Source organism: Paramormyrops kingsleyae, chromosome 14 (assembly GCF_048594095.1).
Source record: "Paramormyrops kingsleyae isolate MSU_618 chromosome 14, PKINGS_0.4, whole genome shotgun sequence".
Classification (NCBI taxonomy): domain Eukaryota; kingdom Metazoa; phylum Chordata; class Actinopteri; order Osteoglossiformes; family Mormyridae; genus Paramormyrops; species Paramormyrops kingsleyae.
The window spans coordinates 15,292,564-15,320,536 of record NC_132810.1 but is presented as its reverse complement, the minus strand read 5'-3'; the positions used below and the strand labels follow the sequence as shown (position 1 = coordinate 15,320,536).

The following is a 27,973-nucleotide window of genomic DNA, read 5'->3' as shown; positions in this document are numbered from 1 at the left end:
GTGGCGGCGAGCGCGGAAGGACGAGTGGGCCCAGTAAATGCAGAGTGATCTATGGCTCCACACGGCACAGAGGTAGCGGCCTCTTCGGTCTCGTTACTGCAACCACGGGCCGGTCTCCGCCAGGAAAGCCCGTTTACACCCCCCCCATGAAAACCGATACCGGATAGCGGACCCCGTACTGCAGGAGACACATGGATAAAAGAGAAAAAGGGAAAATGCAGCCTCACACCTCCGTGTCTGGCGGGCAAGGAGGACAGCTGGGATGCAGTTTGGACGACGATCTCCAAAAACAGGGGCCCCCACAGCCGCCTGCCTGCTTCCCAGTGGAAAATGTCTGGCCCTGCGGCCCCTTATCACTTATCTGAGCATTTTTCCTCCTGAAAATGCCGCTCTGATTGTTATTACACAGAAACATGCACAGCGGCAGCCAAACACATTCCTGAAGGATATATTCAAAGGCACACTAACATGCTTACTGGGAGCATAAACATACATGTTTGGGAGCATAAACATACGTTTGGGAGCATAAACATAAATGTTTGTAATTTTTCTGAAGGTTCATTTTACTATGTTGGGTGGAGGGTAGGGTGCAGGGTGAAAGAGTACAGGGCAGAAAGTAGGGTGTAGGATGGGAGGGTATAGGGTAGAAAGTAGGGTATAGGGTGTAGGATGGGGGGATGTAGGGTACAGGATCTGAGGGTCTCAGGTAGAGGGGTAGGGTATAGGGTGCAGGATGGCAGGGTGTAGGGCAGAAAGTAGGGTATAGGGTGCAGGATGGCAGGGTGCAGGGCAGAAAGTAGGGTATAGGGTGCAGGATGGGAGGGTGCAGAGTAGAGAGTATGGTGTAGGGTGTAGGGTAGAAAGCAGGGTATAGGGTGCAGGATGGGAGGGTGCAGAGTAGAGAGTAGGGTATAGGGTGTAGGATGGGGGGGTGTAGGGTAGAAAGTAGGGTATAGGGTGTAGGGTAGAAAGCAGGGTATAGGGTGCAGGATGGGAGGGTGCAGAGTAGAGAGTAGGGTATAGGGTGTAGGATGGGGGGGTGTAGGGTAGAAAGTAGGGTATAGGGTGTAGGGTAGAAAGCAGGGTATAGGGTGCAGGATGGGAGGGTGCAGAGTAGAGAGTAGGGTATAGGGTGCAGGGCAGAAAGTAGGGTATAGGGTGCAGGATGGGAGGGTGCAGAGTAGAGAGTATGGTATAGGGTGTAGGATGGGGGGGTGTAGGGTACAGGATCTGAGGGTCTCAGGTAGAGGGGTAGGGTGTGAGGTGCAGGATGAGGGCACTCGGATGTATTCTCACCTACGCAGTCGACATTGAAGAGGCTGAGCGCAGCAGCAGCAGCGGTGCGGTCCAGGGAAGGGAGGCCGCTGAGCACCAGCTTGACCATGGCAGCTTGAAGGCTGCGGGGCAGCAGGGAGAGCAGGAAGACGGGCAGGTAGGCGGCAAAGCGTAGCTGGCACAGCACCGGCGTCATGAGCCGGCCCTGCGGGCTCGCCGCCATGCGCTCGATTGTCGGGAACAGCAGCAGTGCCTTTAGCACCTGCGTGGGGAAGGGAGTAGGGTCTGAGCGCAAGCCCACGAATCACAGGCATGCCCTACAGACCCACGAATCACAGGCATGCCCTACAGACCCACGAATCACAGGCATGCCCTACAGACCCACGAATCACAGGCATGCCCTACAGACCCACGAATCACAGGCATGCCCTACAGACCCACGAATCACAGGCATGCCCTACAGACCCACGAATCTATACTTGATATAAGGTTGCAACTCAGCTGGCATGGTAACAATTGGGTTGCGGTGCAAAAAGGTTAAGAACCACTGCTGCACAGGCCCAGTAACACTCTTTTACCGTTGCTGGTCAGTCATTAGCAGAACAGGGTGACCAGACTCCATCAGAGATGAATATGATGCTCCATGATGCATCACACCAGCATCATAAATCTTCCTGCCCCAGAAGTCAGCTGCTCCCAGCTGAACCACCTTCTGTTACTTTGATTTGAGCTGCTGATGTAATAAAACCTCAGAAATGGCAGGAATCATCTGAGGAAAGGCATCCGGATGGAGAGGAGCGAGAAAGAGGGGGCCCACATGGACCAAAACCCAAGGGGGCGGCACAACATTTACACAAACACATCTTCTGCCATAGTAGAAGGTGCTCAAAGTTCTGAAAGGTACAACAGCATTGCCCTTTCTTGGACAGATTCAGGTCGCATATTTCAGCTCCTTAACAGCTGGGTTTCCTCAGATAGGAGCGGGACACTCTGCGTGCGTGCGCGCGCACACACACACACACACACACACACATACACACGCACAGACATGAACAGACACGCAGGCAAACACACACACACACATGCACACACACACACACAGACATGAACAGACAGACACACACACACACACACACGCACAGACATGAACAGACACACAGGCAAAAACACACACACACGCGCACAGACATGAACAGACACACAGGCAAAAACACACACACACACGCACAGACATGAACAGACAGACACACACACACACATGCACAGACATGAACAGACACACACACACACACACGCCGATGTAAACATTCAGCACAGGGCTCATCTCACCATGAATATGCCAAATAAAAGGGTTTATAGAGGGAGAATGCCTTCTCCTTCACTCTTATGCTTACAGCCGTCTGCATCGTTAAGGATCAACAGAGGGTCGCACAAATGAGTCATTTTACAATGCAGTGCAAAGCCAGGCTGACCCCACGGCTGCAAACTGGGCCCAATTATTCCCTAGCTGGGCCAATAGCCACCACCAGCAGGATGGGGCACTGGTCTTTAATGGGCCACAGACATGGAACAGGCCAGAACCCAGTCAGGCTCAACCTGCTCTCCACATCGCCCCCTGGAGGACCGCCAAGTCATAATCCCAACTGATCTAGTTAATCAATCAACAGAGCATTTAAACCATAACTATTTATGGCATAAATATGTTAAGTCAGGCACACTGCCTAGTATTTTAAAAAGTATTTCCACACTTGGTCAGCTGCTTAATTGGCCTAACGACTTTATCAAATGCTCAGTTGGAAGTTTTACACATATAGCGAGAGCTGCAGAAAGCAGAAGCGCAGTGAGGCTCCATGCCAGCTTGCGGGATCCCACCAAGCCGCTGAAGCAGACCAGGGCCTTTACATCTACATCTACAGCTGCAGGTGCAGGTGCTCCCAGTACCTCACAGCCACCGCAAACTAGGCGCTGGGGCAGGAACGCGGGGGCGGGGCATCGGCACACGCGTCCCACTGATGGCTAATCAACCAAGGACCAGGTGGGGGTGCCATCGCCTCACGCCTCCAGGGTCAGGGGTGCGAAAATGTGTAAAAATGTGTATTGAATATAGGAGCACTGGAATGTCATGGGCACAGGTCAAATGTGTTCTTGGGTCATGTGATCTCACTCATCCAATGAGCAGCGGCCGTGCTGGGGCGTTGGCAGGCCATCAGTGCAATTTGTGGTCCAGCCTTGTCCATTTTGTTTCTCCCAGAATGAGAAACATGATGGGAACCAAGAGATAGAGGAAGCTGTGAAGCAGAGGAGGCAGGCAGGAAGGGAGGGAGGGAGACCGCAGGTCGGAGGACCAGGACGCACCTGTCCGCAGCTGGCTAGCAGAACGGGACCCATCAGACGGGCCTGAGAAGCCCACCGTGCCGGGACACCATCCCAACAAGCAGCCCACGTCTCTCACTGAGAGGAAGCCGGGCCCCAGGCCTCACCCCACCCCCGAAACTCCCCCAGTGCATCAGCAAGGGTGCAAGGGGAATGCAGAGACAGGCTCCATGCAGTTCATCTGTCTTGCTGGGGAAGCCTAACAAAGAAAGCTCACCACAGAGACCTCAACACGCTAACATTCAGGCTGTGTGCGGAGAGAATCCCACTCAGGCCTGAACTCAACACGCTAACATTCAGGCTGTGTGCGGAGAGAATCCCACTCAGGCCTGAACTCAACACGCTAACATTCAGGCTGTGTGCGGAGAGAATCCCACTCAGGCCTGAACTCAACACGCTAACATTCAGGCTGTGTGCGGAGAGAATCCCACTCAGGCCTGAACTCAACACGCTAACATTCAGGCTGTGTGCGGAGAGAATCCCTCTCAGGCCTGAACTCAACACGCTAAAATTCAGGCTGTGTGCGGAGAGAATCCCACTCAGGCCTGAACTCAACACGCTAACATTCAGGCTGTGTGCGGAGAGAATCCCTCTCAGGCCTGAGTGTCTATGTGAGTGTCTGTGTCTGCGTGTGCCTGCATGTGTATGTAGGTTTGCACGTGCATGTGTTTCTGTCTGCGTGTGTTTCAGTCTGCGCCTGCATGACTGTGTCTGCATGTGTCTGATGTCCATGCGGAGAGAGGGGTGCTGCTAACCTTTGATGTGCAGCAGTGCTGGCAGTGATGAGAAGCAGAGCCTGGTCCTGTGGGGTTAGGAATGTAGGCAGGAATGCTGAAGAAGACGGGAATGTGGGGATAGTGCCTCCACCTCCACCGGCAGCACCGCCATGATATGGGATCTGCTGGTGCCCACACCGCACAGAGGGCATCCTCTGCCGGCAGCACCGTCACGGCGCCGGACCCGCCGGCTCCGCGCTCCAGAGATGGCCCATCACAACCTGAGGACGGATGCTGCCGGATACATGCAGCACTGGCAAGTCCCCAGAACGTCACGCAGCTGTGAATCACAAGGCAGTCACTTCCCACTCCTGGGGACTCCTTAGCTTCTGCCATCAATTAGATGAGTGTCCTCACAAAGCAGCATATATTTCAGTCTCCCGTAAGCACTGATCACGGAATCTACTTCGTAACAGTGCCCCACCCCCCCCCAGTCGTGTAGAGGACGCTGGGGCGAAGCCCCTGGCCAGTGAGACAACAATAATGCCACAGCCTGATGGTTATTAAGCTCGTTTTCCTGGATTCTTGTTCTGCACAGTAATTACTGGATCCAGGGACTCCTTCCAGGGTGTCTGGCAGCTTCCAAGCTGCCCAGGTCTTCCTCTCCTGCCATAGATGTCCCTCGATAAGCTCCCAGCTCTCTTGCTTCGTCGCGACCTTCGTGGGCCCCCACACCTGGAGCCCGGGCTGTCCCGGCCCGTCTGTGGTTTTTGGCCCAAACCCCACCATTCAGTGAGTCCAGGATCGAGGACCGTGGCGTCTGACAGGGACGTGGGACATACAGCTAGGTCATGTGACAAAACCGACTCACCCAAAAGCAAACACAGCGTGTCATTTAAAGCCAACTCTGTTCGGGAAGCTTTTCAGAAAACACACTACCTGTCCCTCCAATGAAACCTGCTTTAATAAAACAGATTTGGAGATTAGGGCGCTAACTTTAAAAGGACTAACTCGGACAGTATCTGTCTTCAGAAACAGCTTGAGAGTGGATTCAACTCCATGCATGATTAAGGAGAAGATGAACTAAAAGCTCACGGTGGCAGCATTTTAAGGAGAACTCGGCCCCAGTCAGCATTTCAGTGTAGCATGCACCTTTACAGACATCCGGAACAAAGAAAACTCACTCTATCCAACATACCTACGGATCAGTCAGGCTGTGACTGCTAGGTAGGTATATCTTGGTTCCACTGGAGCTTTTAATGAACCGATATAAAACATATCTAAGGTTCAGTGGACTTTTCCCCAAATTCGAAAGCTGGAAATCCCAGGAAACAGAGGTCTGAGAGAAAAGACCCAAGTGAAATCCATGAACACAGCGTGAATTCTGGAGGCCTTCCTCTGGGTTCCAAAGCCTCCACCTGCAGCACGTTTACGAACTTTCACTGAGGCGAGGTTGATGGCTCTCTGATCTTCCGAGTGCCAGGAAAGAGAGCGCGGGTCCGGCAATACGAGGAAACGCAGTGATGCCAAAAACAACGAGCGTATACATAACGGTGCCGGAAACTTCCTGGGTACCGATGCTCGGTATAGTTCAATCCTGGAAAATTATTCAGTGAATGGCAGAGTCCAATCAGGTTCCTGGATGATTATTCAGAGAATGGCGTGGTCCAATCAGGTTCCTGGATGATTATTCAGAGAATGGCGTGGTCCCATCAAGTTCCTAGATGATTATTCAGAGAATTGCGTGGTCCAATCAGGTTCCTAGATGATTATTCAGAGAATGGCGTGGTCCCATCAAGTTCCTAGATGATTATTCAGAGAATTGCGTGGTCCAATCAGGTTCCTGGATGATTATTCAGAGAATTGCATGGTCCAATCAGGTTCCCGGATGATTATTCAGAGAAAACATAAGCAAACTAGACAGAGAGCAACACACAAGCTGGCAGGCGGGTCTTTCAGGAGGGGATCCTGGACAGTGGCCTCACCCCAGACATCCACAGCCCGGGGCTGGATTCACACGCATTTCTGTTATCATAACACGGGGGTTAATTGGTGGGGGCTGGGGGAGGCAGCCGTTAATCACCGGCGAAGTTGTAAACTACAACTCCACACCTCTTTATGGGCTGTAAAAGGTTAAAAGTGTGTTTAACAAGGAACCTGACTCTCAGTGCAGGGGCTGGGCCAGGGTGGCCGGGGCAGGCCAGGCCAGGCCAGGCCAGGCCTCGTTAATTACCTCCACTCTCCCCCATCCCTCATGACATGCTGGCTGGTGAAGGGGAAGCAGAGCAATTTGGCTGGAGTGAGCGTGCCCAGCTGGGACCCAGGCTGATGCCCCATCACACCACACCATGCTGAGGGTCTTGTAGGCCCCGCTGCACCACGCCACGCCGAGGGTCCCATACACCTCACTGCACCACGCTAAGCAGAGGGTCCCATACACCTCACTGCACCACGCTACGCAGAGGGTCCCATACACCTCACTGCACCACGCTAAGCAGAGGGTCCCATACAAACCACTGCACCACGCCACGCCGAGGGTCCCATACACCTCACTGCACCACGCTACGCAGAGGGTCCCATACACCCCACTGCACCACGCTACACCGAGGGTCCCATACACCCAGCCAGACCATACCACAATGAGGGACCCGTACACCCTGCTGAGCCACAGCACACCAAGGATCCCATATGCCCTGCCACGCCAAGGGTCCCGTATGCCCTGGCACACTACGCTGCGCCAAGGGTCCCGTATGCCCTGCCACGGCACACCACTCCAAACGTCCCATATGCCCTACCACACTATGCCACACCACACCGTGCCACGCCAAGGGTCCCGTATGCCCTGCCGCACCAATTACAGAAAATGCATTGTTAAAATGCAAATGCTTAATTAAAGTCTTCCCACTGGGAGAAAAACCGGGGGGGTGGGGTCAGCAGGCGGGAAAACAGCTGGATGCTGGCCGACTTTAACAGCCGGCACTGGGGGTCACCGGGGCAGCGACATGGACGCGACCTCCTGCCCCCTGCGAGTCTTCCGGTTCATTCCGTCTGTTTTTCTTCCTTCGTTCGCTGCGGACGGCACTTCGGGAAGCACCCACGGCACAAGCTGCCAGATGTGGTCCCGGTGCCCCCCCCCCCCCGCTCCAATGAGCTGCTTTATCCTCCCATAATTCCATGAATAAACACCACTTACCCTGACACTTCACGGCTATAAGCCCTCTTTATTTTGATCAGAAGGTCTGGTCCTGCTGACCGCTGCCACTCTGCTAATGGCTTCTGGGAGGGAAAACAAACCACCACGGGCCCGACCTGGCCCACTCCCTCCCGACTCCACAGCTGCCAGCCTCAGGGCTCCATCCAAGATCAAGAACAACCTCCGTAGATCTTCTCCCCAAATTCCTCCCTCAGAACACAAGCTCTTTCGCCCTGGTCACTATTCTGCCCCTTCATGTAAAACACAAAAGAACAAAGAAATGTAATTTCAGCAGAGCCCTCCACAGTGTGTGGCGCTCATAATCACGGTGGGCGGCCCATTGGGGGGACTGGCTTCTGCAGTTACAGGACCGAATGTGCCCAGCCCCCCCCCGCACCTTTCCACTCCCTGTGAGGCCACTGTCAAAAGGCAGGGAGATATTTTAAGTGGTTCTTAAGTGGCCGGGTCCGGCCCGCTTTAATCACCGTGCCTGAACCCGAGAGGCGATCCTGACGAAAAGTGTAAATGATGCACCCCCCCCCCCTCAGCTTACAAAGCCACTGGCATCCATTGTTTTCCAATCTCCTTCCAGCCGGTGCCCCCCCCCACCCCTCCGCATTCCTGACGCATATTTCCAGTGACCCCTGTGCCGTCGGCTCTCCCGGGCCGGCGTCCAGCCGTATCCCAGCTCTCCCCACTCCTGCCCGTTCTCACGCCTCGGCTTCCGGGGATTGACACCTGGAGTCGGATTGGGCCACCGGGGTCACGGTGCTCCCAGCCAGGGGGCTGTTGGGTCCATTTCCCCAACGGGATCCAGTCCAGTCTCTGCTGGTTTATCCTGTGTGTACAGGTTCCGTTTGGGAGGTTGTGTCAGGAGGTAGGAAGGATGGAGCTGCAGTCATTGATGCCTAGACCCGCTACTCCACACCCGCTACTCCATGCCCACTATTTCTTCTACGCTTGGTAGTCCATGCCCATTATTCCATGCCTGTTACTCAACTCCATGCCTGTTACTCCACATGCCTCCTATTCTGTGTCCATTTCTGCACACCAGTAACTCCATACCCGTTACTCCACGCACTACCCCATGCATGTTAATCTGCACTCATTACTTCACACCATTTACTCAGAGCTCGCTACTACTCCACAGCTGGTACTCCACACACGTTATTCAACGCTCAGTATTCTGTGTCCATTACTCTACACCTGCTACTCTGGGCCCATCAGTCTACACCAGTGACTTCGCACCTGCTCCTCCATGCCCATCACTCCACACCAGTTATTCTGCACCCACTACTCTGCGCCTAGTACTCCGCACACGGTACGGCACGCCTGTTACTCTATGCCCATTACTCCATACCAGTTACTCCACACCCGTCTCTCCACACCAGTTACTCTGGTAGAGTGGCTGCGAGCAGGCCGCGGAGCCAGCAGAGAGACTGCGGAGCTGGCAGAGAGGCCATGTGCCTGGCAGAGAGGCTGCGGGCAGGCCCTGGAGCTCGTAGAGTGGCTGCAGGCTGGCTCCAAAGCCGGCAGAGAGACCGTGGAGCCGGCAGAGAGGCTGTGTGCCTGGTAGAGAGGCTGCGGGCAGGCCTTGGGGCTGGTAGAGTGGCTGCAGGCCGGCCGCGAAGCCAGCAGAGAGACCGTGGAGCCGGCAGAGAGGCTGTGTGCCTGGCAGAGAGGCTGCGGGCAGGCCGTGGAGCTGGTAGAGTGGCTGCAGGCCGGCCGCGAAGCCGGCAGAGAGGTCGGAGGCCCTCCAATGTAAACACGTCACACATCATAAGTTACAGAACATACCCATCGCATCCCCGCCCCCCCCCCACCCCCCACCCCGGCTGCTGGCGGCCACTCCAGCGGGAAGTAGGCAAAGATTCTTTCCTAGTTTTTAAATATGGCAGGACAGTCCGGACCCACAGATCCTGCCAAAGCTCACACTGGGGGGGGCAGTCTGACGGACCTGAGCGTTTACAGAGCCAGGTGCGTGTGGATCGGACCTGCAGCCAAGGCCCCCCAGTCATAGCGGGCCCTGCGGACCCTAAAGAGACTAGCTTATAATCTGTCAGGTAATGGGTGAACTGGAGGCCAGAGAGCGGGGTGGGGGGGGGATTAATGAGCATTTTTTATATTTGAAAAAGGAGGTAATAGAAACAATCACACAAGGATCACACCTTCCCTGAGGAATAAAGATGATGGTAAGTTACCTAGAAAAACCACCCCCCTCAGAGACAGGCACACACACACAAACCTGAAAAATGGTCCCCACAATGTCAAAATAACTGGTTTTTATCACATTGTAACCTATTCCACGCAGAAACACACACAGACCCAAACACACACTCACAGACACACAGACAGACACAGACACAAGGGCACACACCCTTCCATTCTGCGAACCTTTAGCTTGACCATGGAAAATGGAAAAGAGAGTCTGGGGCATGTAGTAGCCGGGGGGGGGGGGGGGGGGCTGTTTGTGCAATTTATTCCATAGCATCTCCCCTAACATCCAGCACAAGGAACTGGCTTTGTCCTACAGAGCATGGGCCGTATGTGTGCAGGATCTCAACGCTGACGGTGATCACTACAGAGTGAGATGTCCTCTGGGCCGCGGGCGCCTGCTGTCTGCCTCACCTGCAGCTGTGGGTCCCTCTTCATCATCTCCAGGATGATGTAGCAGCCGATGGAGTGGCCAATCAGCACCAGCTTGGTGTCACGGGGCACGTGCCTCTTCAGGAAGGCCATCTTGTGCTCGATCTGCCCGCGCAGCCCAAACACATCGTGGGTCTCCAACAAGGGCCCATCTGTGAGGCAGCAGGGGAATATGGGTACGCAAAAACCAGAAGGTTGTAAGATCCAAACCAAAGAAAAGACGTCAGGCTAACAAACATAGAAAAAGTGCAGTGCGGCGATCCATGATGTTACACTGGTCCCTACTGCCCACAGACAGTCCTCAGGACAGTGATGTTTGCTAAATGCTATGGGATTATTCCAGAAGGTCCTTGGGCATTTTTCTCCAACCCCTTGCTTGACCCTCAATCAGTGGCTACTGCTGACAGTCACCAGCCTGTCCCAGGGGGGCAAAGCAGTCCCCCCTTTCACAAGAAGGGCATCTTTAGCCCATATTCAGGCTTTCAGGGGCCAGCAGTGGGCTGCGGCATCCTGGACCCCCCCCCCACCTGAATTTCCAAGGCACGTCAAGGCGAGGATGGGCACAGAGGGCTCTGTGTGGTGCTGGGGGGGGCGGTGGGGGGACAAAGACACCCTGTGCTCCCCGCAAGCCAGAAATAACCCAGAGTAGGTCAAGTTCACAGGTGCCACCAAAATACATTTTTTACAAATAAATAGAGGATATTTGAGTCCCTCTAAATTTGCTGGGTCGTCCCGCTGACAGACAGCTGGACCAGGAGAGCTGTTTTTTTCCATTAAGGAGGTAGCGGAGGTCGGAGGCCCGGGGGCCCGGGGACGCATCTCACCATTTCTCTGTGAGTGGATTGGGCCGAGGGGCAGGTCGACACAAGGCAGGAGGAAATGAGCGTGTTTGGCGGCCTGCGATCTGCCGGCATGACCGTGCATCTGCCAAGCGAGCGAGCGAGCGAGAGAGGGAGAGACGGGGGGGGGCGAGTCACACCGCTGTGGAGTCGTTTAGTAAATCTGTCATCACACGCCTCTTTATGGCCACCCCACTCGCACCCCCTCCACCCGGAATGCAATTACTGCTCGTTCGTCAGCAGCCAACGGGGCTCTGACACAAGCCAGACCCGCTGCACGGACCTGGACCAGTACTGACTGCCCGGACACCCACACCACTGACTGGGACCGGCGCTAACCACCCAGAGACCGGCATGTCATGGAACAGCTAAGACTTCCCACTGACGCGCTCATCACTGAAACTGCATCTTCCATACAGATACATGTGAAAGCTGGAATCCGATGGAAGAGAATGGCAGTGCTGCATGGGAGTCCAGGCCAGCCTGATGATGACGTCACAGCCAGCCAGCTCCTCACAGCGGCTCTATGGCACCCGGGCCAGTGGCCCAGACATGTCTTATAATTAACATGGTCAAAGGTCAGGGATGTGAAATTGATTTGGGAAAATGAGGTAAATGGGATCTGGCTGTCCAGGTCAGCTAGTTAATGCACGGGGACAGTACAGGAATTCCTTTCAGCCCGCTGGCCCCCAGTACCTGACCCCCACCCCCTCATGCTCTGATGTAATTTCAGAGGCTGCCGTGGCGGTCTGCGCAGGAATGATGGACCGTGCGCCGGCTAGCCCTCTGACCCCGCTGAGGAGGAATGCCAGCCAGGGAAATCCGTCTGGAGGCGGGGATACCAGCAACACAATGTCCATACGGGTCACCAGGACTCACCATGGTAACCAAACAAGGAATGAAGCAGCATACAGCTCTGGATGGAGCCACAAAGCATTCCTCACACCCATACAATGTAAAGGGGAAGATGGCCGACGTCACCCAGCGAAATGCCACAGCAGATCTATAAGGCCATTACAGCCAGCGCCCACCCCCCCCCCCCCCAACAGCACCCCCAGTGGCCAGTCGAGAGCCGCGCTGATCACCCAGCCACATCGCCCCCCAACGCTGAAAAAAGGGTTAGGGTAGAAAGGACAGCCACAGCGGTCTGGCATCAGGGAGGGCCCTCGAGGGTTGATAAGGGGGGGTTGGGGCTAGGAACACTGGAAAGCAGGCCCCCCCCCGGCCCCAGGAGAGCAGGGCCCCCCTGGGCTACCGTAAGAGACGAAAGCCAGACCCGAGGCCACTCACTCCGTCCGTCCACCTCCCTGTTTGTTTGTTTTTGTTCTTTTTGCTTTAACTTGCTCTTTCCTCCCCTCTGGGGGGGGGGGGGGGGTCTCCGGTTTACCGCCACTACCGCTAATGTAGGGAGCCATCACATCACATATGGCCAAGGGGAGTGGGGGGTGGCTAGGGGCACAAGGGCACACTTCCGAAACGAAAGTTGCAGGGATTTATGATCCCTGACCTGCCACTAAACCCCCAGCATCCTCCAGGGAGGATCCTTAAGATTCCTGTAAACTCACTTAATTAGCTCCTTTCTGAGAGGACATGAACCTCGCTGGGGAGAACCAGCTCGAGGACAGCTTAACACCATCTTAGCTCCCCGTCTCCCCATCGCCTCCCTCCATCATCTCATCCCTGCCATCTAGCCTCCTCCCTACCTGCTCATCACCACACCACTGCCTCTTCCCACTACCGCTCCTTTCCCCCACATCTCTCCTCCACAACTCCACCACCTCCCCACCTCCTCCTTCCAGCCATCTCTCCTTTCCACACACACCAAGCTACCTCTTCCCCAGTTCCACCTCCACCCGCTATCTCCCCCTTGCCTCCTCCATCCTACCATCTCCACCCCGCCTTTACTACCTGCTTCCTCCATGCCTCTTCTTAACCATACTATCTTTCCTTCACCTCCTCCACCCTATGTCCTCCCCACCGTCTCTATCCAGCCTCCACCTCCCCACCATCTCCTCCCCGTCCTCTCTCCTACCTGCTTCCTCCTTCCTATCTCCTCCCCGCCATATCCCTATAATCTGTTCCCCGCCTCCTCCTTTCCACCATCACCTCCCTGTCTTCTCCTCACCGCTGTCTGCTCCCCACCCTCTCTACTGCCTGCTTCCTCCTTGCTACCTCCTCCATGTTTCCTCCTCCACCTGCTATCTCCTCCACTCCACCATCACCCCCATACCTCCTCACTGCCTCCTCCTCTCCCCTTTTCCTCACCATCTCCACCCAGCCTCATCATCCCCACCATCTCATTACCACCACCTCCCCATGACCACGGCAACTTTCACTTCAATCACGTGCGTCACGAACTCAGGAGCAGGAATGGGAGTCCGTCGGGAACGCGCACTGGGAATGAAAACGAGGAACAGGAACAGGGATCAGTGCCGGGTGGACAGCGCCAGGTTCCGGGTCCAAAGAAAACACAAAGATGTAATGTGAAATGTAGGCAGTACAAAACACAAATTTATAAGGCATAAAACAACAAGGCTATCTGTTACAGAGCACATAAGTCAGCAGAATGTGTTGCAACAAAGGGGCGGGGCGGGGGGGCGGGGGGGCAGCTCCACTCCAGATACAGCTGGGCTGCTATTTATTAGCTATGACAGAGTGGGGGATATATTACCCTCTGGATTCCGTGAACAGCCATGATAGTCTGCGTTTCTGCGGGACAGGACAGGGCCAGGTTCTCACAGACTGTCCCCGGTGAGCAACCCAAAGGGCCTGCTGTCTGTCCACCAGGGAGCGCTCTAAGCAGCCCTCGCATCCAGCAACCCATCACAGCAATGACCCATAAGAAAAATGTTTTCATGGGTGAGAAGTCCCTGGTGGCAGCGGACCCCATTCATGCTGGGGGGGCACACAATAGCCAGCAAAGTCTGACCGACACTTTTCCCTGCCAAGCTCATTATAGGCGACGCATCATGGGCCGTGCTGGGTGCTCTGCCCCCTTCAGCAGCCAGTAAAGACACCCAGAACCTGGGCGGATATTCCATTACTATGGAACAGGGGTCACCAACACGGTGCCTGCGGGCACCAGGATGCCCCCAAGGACCACGAGTCGCTCGTGGACCTGTTCTAAAAATATCACAACTCACCAGTGAGCAGCATATAAAATTAAATTTTTTTCTTCTTTAATCACATTTGCATTTATATAGATTTGAAAATAACAATATCTAAAAAAAGCATTTATTTTTTTATAATAATTTTTAAAAAAGCATTTAAAGCATGTTTATTATACACGAAGCTTAGATAAGTTTAGGAGGGAGTTTCAAACTGGTAGCCCTTCGTATGGCTCAGTACCCGTGAAGTAGCTCTCAGATTCAAAAAGGTTGGTGACCCCTGGTATAGAGACACGCTGCCCTGGGTCCCACCCACTTTCCATAGACTTCCCTGACGGGAAGCTTCACATCCCAACAGAAATAACAAACCTGCCGCTCTGGGGGCTTCAACAACATGCCAGCGGCTTTGGGGCACCCTTTGGAAAAAGTGACCTGGCTCCTTAGCGCTCTCTTCAGGCGAAAGGAGGATGGACAGTGAGGAACGGGGGAGGAACTGGAAGCGAGTGAATAAAAATTGAAACAAAACTTAAATGTGGTGCCATCCTACGCAGTACATCGTGCCGGCTTTCCAGTCTTTCCCAGTCAGCCCCTACAGGTAAACAGGTGCCCCCGAATCGGGTGACCGCCGGCCGGCCCACACCCCCCCCCCACTTTGAGTACAGGTAGGACGGACGGATGGGGCCTCATTTCACACGCCACACGTAATAAATCTACTGAGAGAGGAACAACAGAATCCGTTTATCACCTGATCCTGCGAACTGGGAGCGACGGCCCCCCTGGACCCCCGACAGAGCCCCCTTCCTGTGACCAGAGACCCACCAGCTGTGTCTGGTTAAACTGGGAAAGGGTTGCCAGAGAATCAGATAGAAAAGGGGGGAGAACACAGAGGGCACCCATGGTACTCCATGGCCCCAGCACACCCCCGATGGCCGCCCTCACCCCCCCACACAGTGACAGGAGGGCACCCGCGTTACACCAGGCTCCCACACACCCCCGCTGGCCATCCTCACCCCCCCACAAAGTGACAGGAGGGCACCCGCGTTACACCAGGCTCCCACACACCCCCCGCTGGCCGTCCTCACCCCCCCCCGCACAGTGACAGGAGGACACCCACGTTACACCAGGCTCCCACACACCCCACCGATGGCCGTCCTCACCCCCCCCACAAAGTGACAGGAGGGCACCCACGTTACACCAGGCTCCCACACACCCCCTGCTGGCCGTCCTCACCCCCCCCCGCACAGTGACAGGAGGGCACCCGCGTTACACCAGGCTCCCACACACTCCCCGCTGGCCGTCCTCACCCCCCCCTCACACCCCGCACTGGCAACCCCCCACCCCGCACAATGACAGGTGACCGGGCACTGCTTTCGGCTATGCAGGCTGGAATTGGTGGCAGGGGACTACAATGCAGAACCTTCATGTCCTCACCACCAGAGAACCACAGTCAGATGAAGATCAGAGCAGCTTCCTGATGTACTAAAACACCCGGCAGTCTGTAGGTTTCGTAAACCCCACTGCAGGGGGGCTTTCAACGGTGACAGCAGTCTGGTAACTAGTCCAGACATGGCCAGGACCCCATGCAGACACCTCCCCCCCCTCTCCAAATCAGGGTGCTGAGAAACACAGAGCAGATCACATTTGCAGAGAGGATGTTTAAAGACAGAGCCACCCGCCCCCCATCCAAATTCACTCACTCAGCGAGAGGACCTGTCAGACACTGGTTTCAAAGCTGAACCAGCAAGATGACCAGTCAGGCCAAGGCTACCTGAAATCCCAACAAACAAGGAAGGTAGCACAAGCTCCGGTGTCACGTGACGTGTGCCACCTACAAGTCCATGCCACACATGGCGACAGATAACAAGGCACCCAGGACACCCCCAAAGACGTGGATCGGAACTAGACAGAAACATAACTCAAGTGAACAGGGTCATGTCTTCAAACATGAATTGCAAAGTCACGACCACAGCGAACCGGACCTAGTAGGTCTGATATCAAAGGACAAGGGTGCAGAAGTTTTTCCATGAACAGGACTAAGGGCCAGGGGGTTCGGGGGGGTGGGGGGCACAAACAACATAAAAACCAAATGAGTGCAAATTGTGATTAATGGGCCAATAAAGAACAACACGTATGTCACCAAATTCCCCAGCAAACAAGTGGCCTACGGCCAGCCCGGCAAAACCCGGCGGGATGGTGCCGCTCCGAGCATGTCGGTAGACCACCACCGGCCTGGCAAAACCCAGAGGGATGGTGCTGCTCCGAGCATGTCGGTAAACCACCGCCGGCCATGCACGCTCCGAGAATGTCGGGAGACCACCGCCGGCCCGGCAAAACCCAGAGGGATGGTGCTGCTCCGAGCATGTCGGTAAACCACCGCCGGCCAGGCACACTCCGGGAATGTCGGGAGACCACCGCCGGCCCGGCAAAACCCGTAGGGATGGTGCCGCTCCGAGCATGTCGGGAGACCACCGCCGGCCCGGCAAAACCCGGAGGGATGGTGCCGCTCCGAGCATGTCGGGAGACCACCGCCGGCCAGGCACGCTCCGAGAATTTCGGGAGACCACCGCCGGCCCGGCAAAACCTGGAGGGATGGTGCCGCTCCGAGCATGTCGGGAGACCACCGCCGGCCAGGCACGCTCCGAGAATGTCGGGAGACCACTGCCGGCCCGGCAAAACCCGGAGGGATAGTGCTGCTCCGAGCATGTCGGTAAACCACCGCCGGCCAGGCACGCTCCGAGAATGTCGGGAGACCACTGCCGGCCCGGCAAAACCCGGAGGGATAGTGCTGCTCCGAGAATGTCGGGAGACCACTGCCGGCCTGGCAAAACCCGGAGGGATGGTGCCGCTCCAAGCATGTTGGGAGACCACAGCCGGCCCAGCGAAACCCAGAGGGATGGTGCTACTCCGAGCGTGTCGGGAGACCACCGCCGGCAGTGGGGGTGCTGGGGGGGGGGGGCAGGGTCAGCCAGGTCACTAGCCCGCCGCCAAGTATGACCATCACGGTTACCAGGGACAACGCTGCTCTTCTGACTGAGAATGTGCTTACTGCAGGGGGCGAGTAAGCCTCATTCTCAAGGTCCATCAAACAAACTTATATTTAATTAATGTGTGCCATTTTAGTGGAGAAATAATGGCGTGCATCTGATTGTAGTGTGGAAAACCAACCCCCAAACGCCCTCCCCCCAAATAAGGTGAAAGTTTCAAAAAGCGATTGGAAGCTGAAGTTGTTTCTGCTGTTTGTCTCAAGCGTTTATTTTGAAAAGATACCCAAAGGGGGGGGGCGGTGCAGGCCGGCCGGCGGTCACCCGAATCGGGGGCACCCCGGCCCCATTAGCATCCATTTGCGGCAGGAGCAGGATCTGGCCCGTCTCGCCAAAGGGAAAATGACATTTTTTGTATGACTGCCGTAGCAATCTGGAGGCTAATGGGGCGATTTAGCGCTATCAGAAAGGAAAGGGCACTTCTGAGCAGCAGCCCTGCAAACTGCTTCTGACAGAGGGAATGAGCCCCGGCCGGGAGGAAACCCAAGAGCCACAAGGGAAACTGACGTTGGCGAGAGCCAGAATATTCCTGCTGTTTGTATTAACAGATATTTTCCCCGTAATCAAAAACATCAAACGCAAACCGCTTACCACGGGAACAGTCATTCCACCCCAAGCCTTAAAACATTAACTTAAAGGCCCAACTATTCTCTTCCTCCCCCCTCCCCCCTCCCCGTTTATTTTTCCCTATAGCTGAAGCCCCCCCCCCCCCTCCCTTATGTATTAGCTGTTAATCACCGGCACTATTTAATTTTGGAAGGTGCCGGAAAGTGTGTGTGTGGGGGGGCGGGGGGGCTGCTCTGATCAATGCTGTATGGGGTGTACTGTGTCGGCACGCTGCCGGGACGTTCCCCCCTTGACCCTGGGGCCGTACCGCGGCCGCCGTACAGCACTGAGCACTCTTTGACCGCTTCCAGTCAATGTGAGCATTCACGGGTGATTCAGCTCAATACAGCACCCAGAAGCTGCAGGTGAGTGTTGGGAGAGGGGAGACAGGCAAGGGGTGGCGCTGGGGGGGGGGGGGCAGAAAGGCTGAGGAGCTGGGATCCGAGATCATCTGCCCGTCTAGAAATAATTTGGGGCAGAAGGTCCCAGTAAAAACAAACCGGGGGAATAATGACGAGATCTTTTCAGCAGAAGGGGCAAATCTACCTCAGGGGAGGGGGGGGGACAGGGATCCTGTTATACATTTCAAAGGAGATCTGCCCTGATTTCCCTGTTATCACTCAGGCCACATGGCACCCTCAAGCCCACAAATGGGGGCTCTGGGGATGAGACCCATCTGCATGTAGTTCTGCTCGTGTCAGGTGAGGCTGCAGAGATGCTTCTCCCACGTAGGGGGCGCTATAAAACCATCGGCGACACTCCGTGGTTTTTACGCACCAGCTGCCGTTCAACATCCTGCCGGGCGTGTTTACTGCGGTTTCCATGAGGGGGCGCTCCTCCAGCTCTCAGTCTGTTTACATTCACCCCAGGCTGCTTGGCTAAAAGTGCCCCCCCCTCATTTATACATCTGGGCACATCTGCAGCAAACCACTTACACACACTGAAACGATTCAGAGTAACTACCATGCTGAAAGGCACCATGACCGCTCCACCCCCAGGAGTCCAGACCCTTCGCCGCTGTGCCACCTGCTTCGCCCCCCTTCCTCATCCCTCCCCCACATTCAGCGCATGCAGTCAGGCAGGGTCAGAAATACCAGCTCCTGTACAAACCGGAAGGCAGTCAAGCGGCGAACTTCAGCCCACAGACAGTCCCTGTCACATCACCAGAGCAGAGCTTCCATTAAGCAGCATGCACTCCCCCCAGCCACACCCTCCCACCTGCGAGCCCCCCAGCCAAGCAAGGTCTTTAATCAGCTGCTGCCACCTACTGACACCACCGGAACAGCAGTGATATCATTAGGCCCAGGGATGATATCAGACACACGGCAATAAAAAGCATTTGATTAACAGCAGTGATGTCATCAGGCAGGCCTGATGATGACATCAGACACACGGCAATGAAAGGCCTGTGATTAACAGCAGTGATGTCATAAGGCAGGCCTGATGATGACATCAGACACACGGCAATGAAAGGCCTGTGATTAACAGCAGTGATGTCATAAGGCAGGCCTGATGATGACATCAGACACACGGCAATGAAAGGCCTGTGATTAACAGCAGTGATGTCATAAGGCAGGCCTGATGATGACATCAGACACACGGCAATGAAAGGCCTGTGATTAACAGCAGTGATGTCATAAGGCAGGCCTGATGATGACATTAAGACACACGGCAATGAAAGGCCTGTGATTAACAGCAGTGATGTCATAAGGCAGGCCTGATGATGACATCAGACACACGGCAATGAAAGGCCTGTGATTAACAGCAGTGATGTCATAAGGCAGGCCTGATGATGACATCAGACACACGGCAATGAAAGGCCTGTGATTAACAGCAGTGACTAGATAAATACAAAAATAAACAAACAAACAAATAAACAATTAAATAAATAATTCCAGGTGACACTAGCAAAGAGAAGGCCAGGACAAATGAAGATAGCTGGCTGTTTTTGGTGGTGACACTTAAACAGAAATGCATTTTAGTTGATAATTCAGTGATTTCGGGATTTAAAAAAAATACCAAATGCTTCCTGGGAATTGACAATAATAAAACGAATTTAGTAAAACAAAAGAAAATATGAATTATATGTTAAGTGACTAGGCTAAACTAAAGAAATCACCGCAGTGAGCGTGTATGGGGCCCCGCCCCCCTACCATCATCACCACAGTGAGCATGTATGTGGCCCCGCCCCCTCTCATCAGCACCGCAGTGAGCGTCTATGTGGCCCCGCCCCCTCATATCAACACCACAGTGACCGTGTATGTGGCCCCGCCCCCTCTCATCATCACCACAGCGAGCATCTATGTGGCCCCGCCTCCTCTCATCAACACCGCAGTGAGCATGCATGTGGCCCCGCCCCTGGTCATCTTCACCGCAGTTAGCGTCTATGTGGCCCCACCCCCTCATGATCATCATCACTGCAATAACCATGTATGTGGCCCCGCCTCCCCAGTGGTCACCTTCAGTCATGTCCATGGAGTCAGGTGGCACGCAGTGCCCGGCGTGGCTCACTGCCCACACAGGGTGGAGGCCCTGGAAGCTCTGCCAGAGTGTCCTCATGAAGGGCCGGTAGAAGCCCACCAGTCCTGGGTTTCCTGTGGAGACAGCGGACAGGTTAGTGGGTATCCCCAGCGGCATTCTGGGAATCATCCAGAATCATCACCCGACTGCCAACATCCAGCAACCTGAGCAACAGCCGGCACCAGCCAGCGGGCAGGTCGGAGGACCACCGCTCTCCCACTCCCCGCCCCCCCCTCAACACTGCGCCAGCAGGTTGCAGCCCAAAACAGAACTGGGGCACTGCTGGTTTTAAGTCGTCGCCAAGGAAATCTCAAGGGTCTGGGAGCAAAGCAAATCAAGAAGAGGTAGCCCCCCTCAGGCAAAGTGATGACATAGTGGGGAGGGCAACAGGGAAGAATGGAGATTCATTCTGGGGGGGGGCTTGAAGCACACAGTTCCACCGAATTTCGGCTCAAGGAGTGTGCCACTGGCCCCGTCTGCGCGGGTACGCGCCGCCCCCTGGCCCCGTCTGCGAAGGCACGCCCCGCCCCCTGGCCCCGTCTGCGCGGGCACGCCCCGCCCCCTGGCCCCGTCTGCGCGGGCACGCGCCGCCCCCTGGCCCCGTCTGCGCGGGCACGCCCCGCCCCCTGGCCCCAACTGCGCCGGCACGCCCCGCCCCCTGGCCCCGTCTGTGCGGGCACGCCTCGCCCCCTGGCCCCGACTGCGTGGGCACGCCCCGCCCCCTGGCCCCGTCTGCGCGGGCACGCCCCGCCCCCTGGCCCCGTCTGCGCGGGCACGCGCCGCCCCCTGGCCCCGTCTGCGCGGGCACGCGCCGCCCCCTGGCCCCGTCTGCGCGGGCACGCCCCGCCCCCTGGCCCCGACTGCGCCGGCACGCCCCGCCCCCTGGCCCCGTCTGTGCGGGCACGCCTCGCCCCCTGGCCCCGACTGCGTGGGCACGCCCCGCCCCCTGGCCCCATCTGCGCGGGCACGCCCCGCCCCCTGGCCCCGTCTGCGCGGGCACGCCCCGCCCCCTGGCCCCATCTGTGCGGGCACACCTCCCTGTTTCAGTCTCATCTGCTCTCTTATTTCTCTCCAGGCTAAAAGCTCCATTAAATTAAACACAGAGGCACAGATCTGCTCATTTCCACAGTGATGAAGCGAAACTGCAAATGGTCAGCATTTCATTCTAATTTTCTCTGGCTCAAAAGACAGAAGGAATTCCAGAATGTTAATATTGTAACAGACAGCCACCCCAAAGGACATATAATTAAAAAAGAGAGTCTTATGGTGAACCAAGGGAAGATTATTTTAGATTTCTGCTTCAGCATCAGTGCAAATCCACTGAAATTCAGTCATTTCCAATGTGGTCTTACGTAATGAAATAACCTTTCTGGTGTTTAATTTCCTGGGGCGTGGAACTGTGGCCAGGAGCTGGCAGCTTCAGAAAACCTCCAGAGCAGCGTGCGCTCATCATAAACGCACTCCTTCACCTGGAACACCGAGGACCAGGGTGTGGGCGGGGCAAAGGAAAGCCCACACCATACAGATACACCACCAGAAGAATAATCCAGAACACAAGGAGCAGAATGTCACGCACAGAAACAGAAATTTAAAGCCGATTTTCAGGTTGAAGTTCACGAGATGTACTTTACTTGACAGAGTACTCTAATCTGGCAAAGCATAAAATTAATAAATGCAATTTCGTAAGTTTATTACATTTTCTTCAATCTACTACAAAGTGTTGCACCTGTGACATTTCCTGCCTCTGAGCAGGTAGGTCGGAATCCATGTTGCATATCGGGAAGGCTGTGTTCAAAGGTTATGACAGATAATATGGATACAACAGTAACATTTCCCACAATGCACCTGAGCAGCAGTCGCCCATCTGGGAAGGTCGTCAGTTCTAATTAATCTAATTAATGCCCCATCTGTCAACCAGCTACCTCAGTCACGGACGGAGATAAATAAAACCGTCCCAGCACAGCTAAAAGTCAACACACAGACTCGCACCCCCGCCCCACGACAAACAGGGTTCAAGGATCCAGAGCGCCCCCCGGCCACGAGGGCCCCTCGCCTCTGAACAAACACATTTGTACATTATTATTGCGTTTTATTCATGGGGATCCAAATCTGTCCCAGACGGATCCGTGTGGCTCAAAGGGATTCCAAAATAGAGACCTCTGTACCCAGAGCCACAAGAAAGCCCCAGGCCCCCCGCATTCCCAGGCCCCAGGCCGTGTGTGTGTGGGGGGGGGGTGGTATAGGAAGAAAGGGGACCCCCAAAAAGGGGAGCCAGCCCCCCCAGTAAAGACTCAGCTCCACAGACCGGGTGGGTCGAAGTTAAACCTGTTAATTTTCCTTTGTAAAGACAACTGAAATATCTGTCCTCAATAAACACACTTCACCATGACCCCTGGCCATCTACACACTGGTGCCCCCCTCCTAATACACACACATCACTGGGAGAAAAGGAAAAAACAGGGAAGCGTGACAGGTTGGGGGAGGTCTTATCCTGGACCGGATGCTAACCAATGCCCCCTGCAGGTCGAGCGCAAAGCGAGCACTTAGGAGTCGGGATGAGAAAGGGAGATACCAAGGGATGGGGGGGGGGGGGCAGACACTTTGCGAAGTTTCCACAGCTCTTCAGAGAAGGGCCACGGCGCACAGCCTGATGTCAGACGCCAGACTGGACCTCCTCCAAATGTCACTGTGAAGCTGCAGAGTTCTGGAGATAAGGAGGACACTTCATTTATCGAGGAAGCAAGGCTTGTGGGAAAGAACGAGGCCGACACAGAGCACTGGCGGGGTGTGGGAAAGCGCGGGATTCGCAGAGACCTTCAGAGGCACTTAGCCGGAGCACACTGACAGTGCGCAGGGCCTTGGAGAGCAGAGATGAGGGCGGCGGGGCACGGAGACGCGATGGAACAGCTCGCAGCGCGCCAACGGGCCCTCCTGTGGGACACGCGGCATATCGGATTTACACCATCTCCGCATAAAACAGCCCAGCGCTCGCAGTCACAGGAGAACACTTCAGAGCATTCTCCAGAACGATCTTTATGTTCTGCATGTTTTGTACATTTGAGGAGAGAACGGATTTCCCTCCGCGAACATCTCATTAAACCGTGAAACGTCTGTAATGCTCCCGGAAGGGTCGGCACGCCGCTCCGCTAAGACCGCGGCCGGATCCGGCTGGCCTCTCCGGTCCTGTATCGCAGCCCTCTCTGCATACAGATGTTGTCCTTCCTGGCTGAATTCTGGGTGCGTTCCACATGGAAAAAAGGCCAAGTGGAGAAAGTACTGGCCTGATTCCATGAGGCTCACGCCCAGTGAGAGCGACGTCTGCAGGGAGAGCAAGACAGAGAGAGACTAAGAAAAAGAGAGACACCCAGAGAGACAGACAGAGACATTCAGAAAAACAGACACCCAGAGAGAGAAGCACTCAGAGACAGAAACACCCTGAGAGAGACATTCAGAAAGATACCCAGAGAGAGAGAGAGACACTCAGAGAGAGACATTCAGAAAAACAAACACCCAGAGAGAGAAGCATTCAGAGACAGAAACACCCTGAGAGAGACATTCAGAAAGATACCCAGAGAGAGAGAGACACTCAGAGAGACATTCAGATAAACAGACACCCAGAGACAGAAACAGCCTGAGAGAGACATTCAGAAAGATACCCAGAGAGAGAGAGACACTCAGAGAGAGACATTCAGATAAACAGACACCCAGAGACAGAAACAGCCTGAGAGAGACATTCAGAAAGATACCCAGAGAGAGAGACACTCAGAGAGAGACATTCAGATAAACAGACACCCAGAGACAGAAACAGCCTGAGAGAGACATTCAGAAAGATACCCAGAGAGAGAGAGAGAGACACTCAGAGAGAGACACTCAGAAAAACAAACACCCAGAGAGAGAAGCACTCAGAGACAGAAACAGCCTGAGAGAGACATTCAGAAAGATACCCAGAGAGAGAGAGAGACACTCAGAGAGAGACACTCAGAGAGAGACACTCAGAAAAACAAACACCCAGAGAGAGAAGCACTCAGAGACAGAAACAGCCTGAGAGAGACATTCAGAAAGATACCCAGAGAGAGAGAGAGACACTCAGAGAGAGACATTCAGAGAAACAGACACCCAGAGACAGAAACAGCCCGAGAGAGACATTCAGAAAGATACCCAGAGAGAGAGAGAGAGAGAGAGACACTCAGAGAGACATTCAGAAAAACAAACACCCAGAGAGAGAAGCACTCAGAGACAGAAACAACCTGAGAGAGACATTCAGAAAGATACCCAGAGAGAGAGAGACATTCAGAGAGAGACACTGAGAGAGACATTCATAGATAAAGGAACTGAAAGAGAGAGAGAGAGAGAGACACCCAGACAGACACTGTACAAGAATAAGAAGGAAGAAGCTTCCAGAAGCTCCAAATGTACAGGTGTGTATGATCAGCCAATCACAAACTGCTCCCCTACTAGTGACCCAATTAGTTAAAAAAAAATAAACATAATTTAAAAAGCCCACCACAAATGACTCCCAGGAGGTTCTGGATCTGTCCTCCCCTCCCCTCTCCTCCCACTCCTTCTCACTCCATCATCTACTCTCCTTGTGTGCCTGCAATTACAGCAGGAGCTGTCCAGATCACAGAAGGACACAGAGGCCAGGCCAGTGCACCAGGCAGGAACAGTGAGTTGGCGGACATGAAAAAAATGTAACTAATGTTACAATTAGCAGAGGATTATTGTGTGAAACAAATAAAAGCATTACATTCATTTGTGTCCAGAGACACAAATCAGAATGAAGTTCCCCTAACAGTCGCGGTAGGTGGGGGGATGAGGCAAAGAGAGAGGGGGGGGGGGGAGGCCCAGTACACAGAAGTGGTTGCAAAGACAAACAGGACATGTTTGTTTAGCAGACAGAGGGAACGACACTCGCGTAACCTGCAGGCTTGACCCAGACAAATTATTGGGTCCTAATGGTATTTTATTCAGCCCGGGGAAGAGGTGTTTACTTTCAGAGTCTTTAAAGAGATCAGCAGGTCAAAGTATCAAATACCGGGGGAGGCAAAACGCTGGTTCACACAGCAGACTCCAGGGGCTCCGCTCCACTGCCTCTTGGCACGGGGGAACCACGCCCCCTACAGGTGAGAAGTGGCCTATCAGATTCCCCAGCGCAGCAGGGAGCTGGACCCCCTCGTTCAGAGGAGACTTTCGTTAAGCGACCTTGTTATAAGGTGAAGCACCACGGTCGCCTCCTCCTCTACCACCAGACCACCTGCAGGAGGAACGAGCAACAGCATCTCTGAGATGAACTGAAGCAGAGGCAAATGCAACTCTTTCCCAGGGGCTTTTATGATTCAAAAACAAGCAGATTAATGAAGATCAGAAGTCAAACACTTTCACCCCCGACTAAGAAAACAAACAAAGAAAGAAACAAACAAACACTACCAGTTCAGACAGTGAGCTGTAATGCAGGCAAACAGAAAAGCCAGAGCCTCTCTCTTAACCTCTCTGTGTCGCTCCTCTTTTCATGGTCATTCCATAATGCTCATACCTAAATGTCCGGCAGCAAACCCAGCAGAGCGCCGGCATGTCAGCCCCCGTGTGGAGGCTGCTGCTCCGGACCACTCAAACCCAAAAAGCTGGAACATGTCAACATTTCCCCATCACTCCCTGCAGTAACTCTCATTGAAACAGCATTAATATCAGATAAAATCCAGCAAAAGAGTAACTACCGGGGGGGGGCGCCCAGCACATGGGACAAACCCGATTCTAACTCTCCAACAAGCGCTCCAAAAAGAACGAAAGGGAATGGAATGATGGGCAAACGAAAGCAGAGGATGGTTAATCAGATGGGTCGCCTCCCCCCAGGCCCTTTAGGCATGCCCCCCCCCCCACCCCCCCAGGCCCTGGCACGTGGACCAGGAGTCAGCGCCCCCCCGCAGCACCGTTCACCACCTAGCTGTTCCGTAAACTAGTTATCATCCATTTAATGAGCATGAAGCAGGAATAGTGGCTAGCAGGGATTGGGGGGAAACCCAGAGCCCAGAAGATGCCCCCCCCCCCCCTTCAAACCCAGCAGAGACTCTCACATCGACCTTGGGCTCAACCCAACGCCCACACAGCGCCTCCTTCAGAGTTAAGGACAGACAGGTCCGCCTGTCGGAAACGCGGAATGTCGGCCGGATTCCTGGGCAGAGCGCTCCGGCGATTCCCGATCCCGCCCTGGCTTCACGTAAGCGAGGAGCCGCAGGCTCTGATTTCAGCCTCGCTTCACTGTTTTCTTTGTATTTCCCTCCCAACAGAAATTCCCAGGCGTCCAATTAAGCGTGCTCACGGTGTAGAGGCGAGGGCGTCCTCATTTAAGGGCCGCTAATGATAACAGACACTCTCCCAGAGTGCCGCCTTGACTCTCCAAAATCCTCCTGCAGACGAACGTGTGCTCTTGGTGTTCCTGTCAAGCCAGATAAGAGAGACTAATGTATTCACCTTGCACTGTAAATGGGGGAATTTTCAACTGCAAATTCAATATTGGAGAAAGTCCCCTTCTGTCACGGTGACCATAAACAAGCGCAAACGACACACCACGGGAACAAGGAAAGAACGGCATCTGAGGGGAGGGGGTGGGGGCGTTGAATGTGGGTGCTAAGGTGTCACCTGACATGGTCTTTCTGCGTGGAATGACCCACCCCCGATTTCCAGGGCCGGGATGTGGACAGGAAGAGCCGGAGAGTTCCCAAAAGGAGCAGACCCACGTGGGAATGCAGAACACATACACTCTACGGAATCCGGAACCACCAAACCCCCAGTTGTTGAATCCCTTCAAAGAAAATCGACTCTGTGAGATGTGCGGCATAAGAGAGGAGGCGCAGGAGAAGCAGGAGACAGGGGGCTGCAGCCGTTCCCAGAATCCATAAATTTGCGGCAGCCCAACAGGAACTCGGGCAGGACGGCGTCCCCGGTGGCTGTGACCTGTGACGGCCCAGAGCTGCGCGCCACGCTGACGTAGCTCTGCAGGTGCAGGCCGGACAGCCGGGTCTGTGCATGCGCACCCGGTAAACACACACACACATGCAGAACACATGAAAAGACACACAGTCAGAGCGCCATATACAAGAATGAGTACACGGGGATACGAATAGAGACACAAAGACACAGAGACTCACAGAGAGAAAGAGATGTGAGACAGAGACACAGAGAGACACAGAGACACACAGAAACACAGAGATGAGAGACAGAGACACTGAGATAGACGGAGACACACAGAAACAGAGATACAAATAGACACACAGAGACACACAGAAACACAGAGATGAGAGACAGAGACACATTGAAAATGAGACACAGAGACTCAAGGAGGGATAGAGACAGACAGACTCCCTGCCCCGCCAACGCACACACACACAGATAGGGGAGAGCAAGCTGAAAAACCCTGTATCATCGTCACAGTCACCACATTATACTGAAACATGTTTTTTGAAGATCTCGCGGACACACGCGCAGCGGAGAAGTCAGGGGTATCAGCCAAGAGGCTGACTCTCTCCAGGTAACAGCCTGAGAAAACAAACTGTTGCATTTAAGGTGATGTAGTCCAGCAAAAGCCTGTTGTCGGCAATACACACACCCCCCCCCCAGAGGGTGCGGCTAAGCGACCCCCCCAGCCATGGCAAAAACACCT

General features: G+C 54.6%; 1 protein-coding gene across 2 annotated transcripts in view; it reads right to left on the bottom strand.

The window, feature by feature from the left end:
- The window catches only part of ldah (lipid droplet associated hydrolase), a 52,184-nt gene that overhangs the window by 11,351 nt on the left and 12,860 nt on the right, over positions 1-27,973 (bottom strand). For both annotated transcript variants that reach the window (XM_023834738.2, XM_023834739.2), the window contains exons 3-5: positions 20,256-20,390; positions 10,186-10,355; positions 1,297-1,537 (exon numbers count right to left, since the gene is read on the bottom strand). In XM_023834738.2, the coding sequence (XP_023690506.1) occupies positions 1,297-1,537; positions 10,186-10,355; positions 20,256-20,390 (546 nt within the window). The remainder of the gene's footprint in view (positions 1-1,296; positions 1,538-10,185; positions 10,356-20,255; positions 20,391-27,973) is intronic.